Source organism: Ceratotherium simum, chromosome 25, assembly GCF_057802395.1.
Source record: "Ceratotherium simum simum isolate JZ-2026a chromosome 25, ASM5780239v1, whole genome shotgun sequence".
In the NCBI taxonomy this organism is placed as follows: domain Eukaryota; kingdom Metazoa; phylum Chordata; class Mammalia; order Perissodactyla; family Rhinocerotidae; genus Ceratotherium; species Ceratotherium simum.
In genome coordinates this window covers 11,241,070-11,246,512 of record NC_141924.1, presented here as the reverse complement: position 1 = coordinate 11,246,512, position 5,443 = coordinate 11,241,070, and the positions used below count along the sequence as shown (strand labels likewise).

Below are 5,443 nucleotides of genomic sequence, written 5' to 3'. Positions count from 1 at the left end.
ATGGAGATGATGATCTGGGAAGTGTGGGCACTGGGCAGGACACACAACACTCCCCAGAAAGCGCTGGCACAAAGTGGGGGGTGAGCCCCCACCCAGGGGAACGATGTCAGGTTTAGAGGGGACCAAGTTCTAGAAGACAGAGGGATGGGAGGCCCCCTCCCATCTGTCCATGAGGAAGGGTGCCCACCGGAGAAGGAGGGGACACAGAGCTGAGGTTTCCACCCTGAGGATGTGAGGCCAGCCTGGAGCTGAGCAGCCTGGGTCTCAGGGTGGGCGGCCAGGGCAGGACTAGGGGGCGCGGCCCAGCTCTCCCTGGACGGGCACCTCCCCTGGAGGGCGCACGGGGCCAGGACAGGGTGGTCTCAGAGGAGCCAGGATCGGGGAGTCGGTGGGACAGAGGGGCAGCCCATCGGGGACAAGCACGGCCAGCCAGGGCTCAGAGTCACGCTGGGGCTTGAATACAAACTCCCCCCCTCTCCTCAGGGCCTGGAGGTGGAGGGAAAGGAGCACAGGCAGCGCCCTTTCTGAGGTGAGTGGACATCATGCATCCAGCGCTCCCTGTGTGGTCCTGGCTGGGCCATGCCCTCTGGGAGCTGTCTTTTTCTCCTCTGTGGACAGGGAAGGGGGCGAACGCTCCGTTGCCTGGCTGGCTCCTAAGGAGAGCTCGGCACATGTTGATCCCCTTCCCTTCGTGGGACCAGGGATGAAGGCCAGCTGCATGCCTCTCAGACCAGATTCTTCCCTCCCAACTCGTACCCCGCAGGCCCCTCCACCCAGCAGCCCCAGGGAGCCTGGACCAGGTCATGCCCTGTGCTGGCTGCTGCGGGAGATTCAGGATGGGCGCCCTGGAGCCTGCCCGCTGGGGGCTCTGTGTCCTGTGCCAGGGCCTTCCTCAGGGTGTGGACACCTGTCCTCTCACCTCCTGCCCTGCTGGTCCCTGCTGCCCAGTGACCACTCCCTCCCCAGACCTAATTTGCCCACGGTCAGTCCAGGAGGCTTCCGGGAGGGCTGCGGTCAGAACAGAGAAATCAAAACCTAAACTTGTCCTCGAGGGCTTAGGGTGTGACATTGGGGCAGAGAAGTTCCCTCTTCTGTGCCACTTCCCTGGGTGACACGAATGGCCTGAGTCCAGGAAGAGGTGGGGACCAGCATCGCCAACTCAGCAACTTCCAGGTGCTCTGATGGCATATAAGGCTCCTAGGCCTGCAGGGCACCCAGGAGGAGGACGCCGGCTGTGAGCAGACAGCGGAGCAGAGGACGCAGAGCCAGGGACAGTGAGGGGACTGTCAGCGGGGGAGGCCAGCGCAGCGCCCAGGATCAGGTAGCCCCCGTCCCCCAGCTCTCCTGCTCCTGAGCCCCCTCCTCCTGCTTCCCTGATGGGGACTCCCTGCTCCGCTGGGGACTCCTCCTCTTCCCTGCCTCTCTCCTGCTGGCCCGCCTTAGGGCCCCACCTTAGGTCCCGCCATGACCCCTCAGCTGATGCCCAGTCTGCTTCTCCAGCCCAGGTGCCCCAGGCTCCTGGGGACTCATCCTTGCTGGTCCCCGTTCCTCCTCTTCCTCCAATCCCCTCGAAATCTATCATTTCTGCTTTGGAATCGCCTCTGAGCTGTGGACTAGGAGGTCACTTTCAGCTTATGATTTTGGTTTTGTAAAGGACACACATTATTTTCACAATTAGAAAAAGTCCCATGACTATTGGAGAAGGCATTCTCTTTCCCCCCCTGGTCCCGCTCTGGAACGTGTTTGGGCCCGGGCACCGTGTGGCTCGGGTTAACCCCGAAGACAAGAGGGAAAAGGCCCAGTGGGTCCACTTCAAGCAGGAGAGTGGGACAGGGCTGGGATGGTGAGGCCAGGAGAGGTGACCCGGCTACTCTGGGCAGAGGGAGAGGCCCTCATCAGAAGCTCTGAGACCCAGCACTGCTCCTGGGGGAGACCCTGACAAAAGGATGGGGCTGACAGTCCCAGCAGACCCCAGAAGGGATCAGAGAGGGAGGTCTGGTGGCTCCAGCAAAGTGAGTGGAAGCCCGTCCTCTATGGGTCTGGCTGGGCTGTGGGCACAGGGGTGGAGGGGGAAAGGGTGTGGAGTGGAGGGAAGAGCACTGGGTGGTCCCAAGAGGAGCCGCATGTCTTTAGGGTTCTCCCACCTTCGTCCTCAGATACCTGATGGACAGCGACACCTTCACTGCGAACTTCAACAATACAGAATTGCCGCATGGGACCTGCCTGTGCTATGAGGTGGAGCTTCCAGATGGTGACTCCAGGGTCCCACTGGACCAGGACAAGGGCTTCCTGCAAAACACGGTGACTGACCCAGCCTGACGGCAGCAGGGGGCAGCTCCCAGTCCAGGGACCTTCAGGGGAGAAGCTTCTCGGTGCTCACGGGGTGTCCCACAGAGCCCTCTCACCTTTGTTCCCACAGCTGCTGCGGCTCCACCTGGAGTCGGGGGGTAGGGACCGTTTCTGCCGTGATTGGCAGCTTTGAGCCACACCGCAGAAACCAGTCACAGTGTCCCAGAGTGGCACCACCGGCCTAGGGTCACCCCAGGCTGCAGGAATCCCTACTGCTGTGCCTGTGAGGATCGGTCTGGACCGATGGAAAGGCGTCTGGTCAAGGGGTCAGGCTCTTCCCTGGCCCCTGCCTGGGGCAGCCTCTGGCCAGAGAGCACAAGTTCTGTTGGCTCTCGCTGCTCCGACTGGTTACTACCGGGGGGGCCTGGCAGGAGCCCTGCCCATCGCTTAGGAGATCCTGGCAGGGGCGCTGGTCCCCACCACTGTATGGCCAGCTGCACCGAGCCCAGGGACGCCCCCTTGGCCCTCGTGTGCCCATCACACTCCCGCCCAAGGTCTCTGCAGTAGCACAGCTGGTCTGACTTCCTCTCCGTTTCTGGTTGAAAATCTGTCACTCTGCACTTTGGGCAAATCTCCGTCATCCCATGTCATCCCCAACAATGACCTGCATCCCCTGAGCCAGACACCTCTCCCCTTGGCGCCCCTTCCCCCATTCCTCCCTGCACAGGGAGCCCTTTTGGCCAGAGTCTGAGCAGCCTTGGGCACAGCACAGGGTGAGGCCCAGAGTAGAAGCTTGTAGAAGTATTGGTGCACGGGGGTGGGGGCTGGGGGGCGGTAGATGGAGAGCGGGGTGAATCCCTCAAAGGAGGAAGCACCCACTTGCATGGCATCAGGCCCGTGACCTTGGAGCCCACCTGGCCTCCCCCCGCCTCCTCCAGCTCTTCATCTCCCCCCGCGGGGCCAGCCCGGTGAGGCTCCTGAGGGCGCCTCCTCTGGCGCACAACTGCAGCAGCAGGAACTCGGGAATCCAGATGAATCCTATTTAATGCAATAGTTTAAACATCAAAATTAATGCTAATTTCGTGACGAAGGAAACATCAACGATTTAAACAAAGGCTGATCAGTTACAGTGCTGTGCTGAGGTAAAATAAAGTCACCACTACTGATCTGATCTTTTGTAAAATGCTGATATTGTGTTTATCGTGGAGTTTTGCCTTAGATTTGATCACATAAATACTGCGTTGAAACATCATTCATCTCGATGCTGAGGTGTGCCCCCATCCCTCTGATTTCCTGCTGGAGGCCAGTGCCTCCCCGTCCTCACCCTGGTCCCGCCCCCCCCCGCCCCCCCAATGACAGTACACTTTTCTTCCTCCTCTAGCCTATCATCTCCCACGCAGAGACGCACTTCCTGGACCTGATCCGTTCTTGGGAGCTGGACCGGGCGCTGCACTACACGGTCACCTTTTTCATCTCCTGGAGCCCCTGCACTGACTGTGCTGAGCAACTGGCTGAGTTCCTGAGGGAGAACCCCCACGTGAGCCTGCGCATCTTTGCTTCCCGCATCTATAGCCTCTCAGGCTATGAGAAGGGACTGCGCACGCTGCAGGCGGCTGGGGCCCAAATTGCCATCATGACCTCCCAGGGTCAGCATCGTTCTCCCGGGCATGGGGCCAGGGGCAGAGGCAGGCCTGTTGGAAGTTGCTAGAAAGGGGAGGGCAGGATGAAAATCCCTGGTGGAGGAGCCTTTGTTTGCGGCTTGCAGAGGTGATGCCAGACCCTGGAAAGGACTGTGGAGTCCATTGGAAGGGAGAGTTCAGGGGAGGCGAGGCGGTCCTGGGGAGGGGAGGGAGGTTGGGTGGAACTGCGGGGAGGACTTGGGGGCTTCCAGAAGGGAGGAGAAGTGGCTGACTCAGATTCCACTTGGAAGAAAGAGTTGGAGGGCTAAGTCCCTGGGGAGGAAAGAGAAAAGAGAGCGGTGAAATTGATGGGGAACACTGTCCCTAAGGGTCAGGCAGCCTGTGGCCCTTCCCCCTCCCAGCTGGAGCTCACTTTCATCTCCCCTGTCCCTTCAGAGTTCAAGCACTGCTGGGAAACCTTCGTGCAGCACCAGGGGAGACCCTTTCAGCCCTGGAATGGGCTGGATAACACCAGTCACGAGCTGTCCCGGGACCTGCAGGGCATTCTCCAGTAGAGGACTCCTTCCTGCCTGCCTTGCCCCTGCTCTCCTCCCTCCCCTCCTCTCCCTGGATCTGCCTTTCCCTCTCTCAGAGTCTCCTCTGGGTGAGCTCGTCCCTCCTGGGTCACCAGCTCCATCCCTCCCTTCCCTTCTCACAAGCTCCCTCTGCTTTCCCACCCCCCTCCTCCTCCATCTTTGTAACTGCCCCGGACCTGTTGCATCTTTCCAACTGTCTCTCTCCCTGCTCATTCAACTCTGCCTTCTCATCCGAGAATCAGGAACACTGAAGGACGGACATCAGTCTCTAAAGAAGGCGGGAGCGGTCTGTTGAACTGCGCAACAAAGCACTTTCTTTCAAGAAGTGTGAACACACCATTTGCCGCCATCTCCAGACTGAACAAAGAAACCAGCAAAAGACAATGAGCTCATAAGAAACAATTAAAAAAAAGAAAATCTGAGTAGATTTACTTCTCATTTAAAATCTGTCTTAACTTCCAAATCTACATCAGTAAGATTACACTCAATACCATCAGAATAGCGTTTAATTTTCAGAGAAATAACTATTCTAATTGATTTTAAATCCCAAGCAATAAAATGAAATATTAAGACTCTTCGGCCCATTATTTTTCTCTTAAACGTATCATGAAGTCCAAATAGTTAAATAAACACCTGCAGATGCGTCGACGCCTTTCTCTTTGGCAGTGGACCTGCGTGGTGTGGATGGGCGACGGTTGGACTATTTCCCTCTGGGGTGAGTAACAATTAGCTAAACCTTATAGCAGGGGAAGCTGGAATTCGAGAGCCTCGAATGACAACCTGTCATACTGCTAGCAGCACCGTTTTTGAATGACAGACCGCGCAATAAGCAAAGAGAAAGGATGAGTCTAAATATTGGGAGGAACATTCAAATTCGCAGTTAGATGGGTAGCCAGGAGTTACCCCAGCCTTTGCTTCATTCCTAATTCCTCTGCCCTA

The 5,443-nt window shown here is 57.9% G+C and overlaps 1 protein-coding gene across 1 annotated transcript; it reads left to right on the top strand.

Annotated features, from left to right (window-relative positions):
* The first annotated feature begins 1,118 nt into the window (after positions 1–1,118).
* On the top strand, positions 1,119–4,835 carry LOC101390005 (DNA dC->dU-editing enzyme APOBEC-3A-like). The gene is given in 3 exon segments (XM_087448912.1): positions 1,119–2,318; positions 3,682–3,935; positions 4,365–4,835. Coding segments are annotated over 3 exon segments (621 nt in total). The 5' UTR covers positions 1,119–2,163; the 3' UTR covers positions 4,577–4,835.
* The last annotated feature ends 608 nt before the right edge of the window (positions 4,836–5,443 follow it).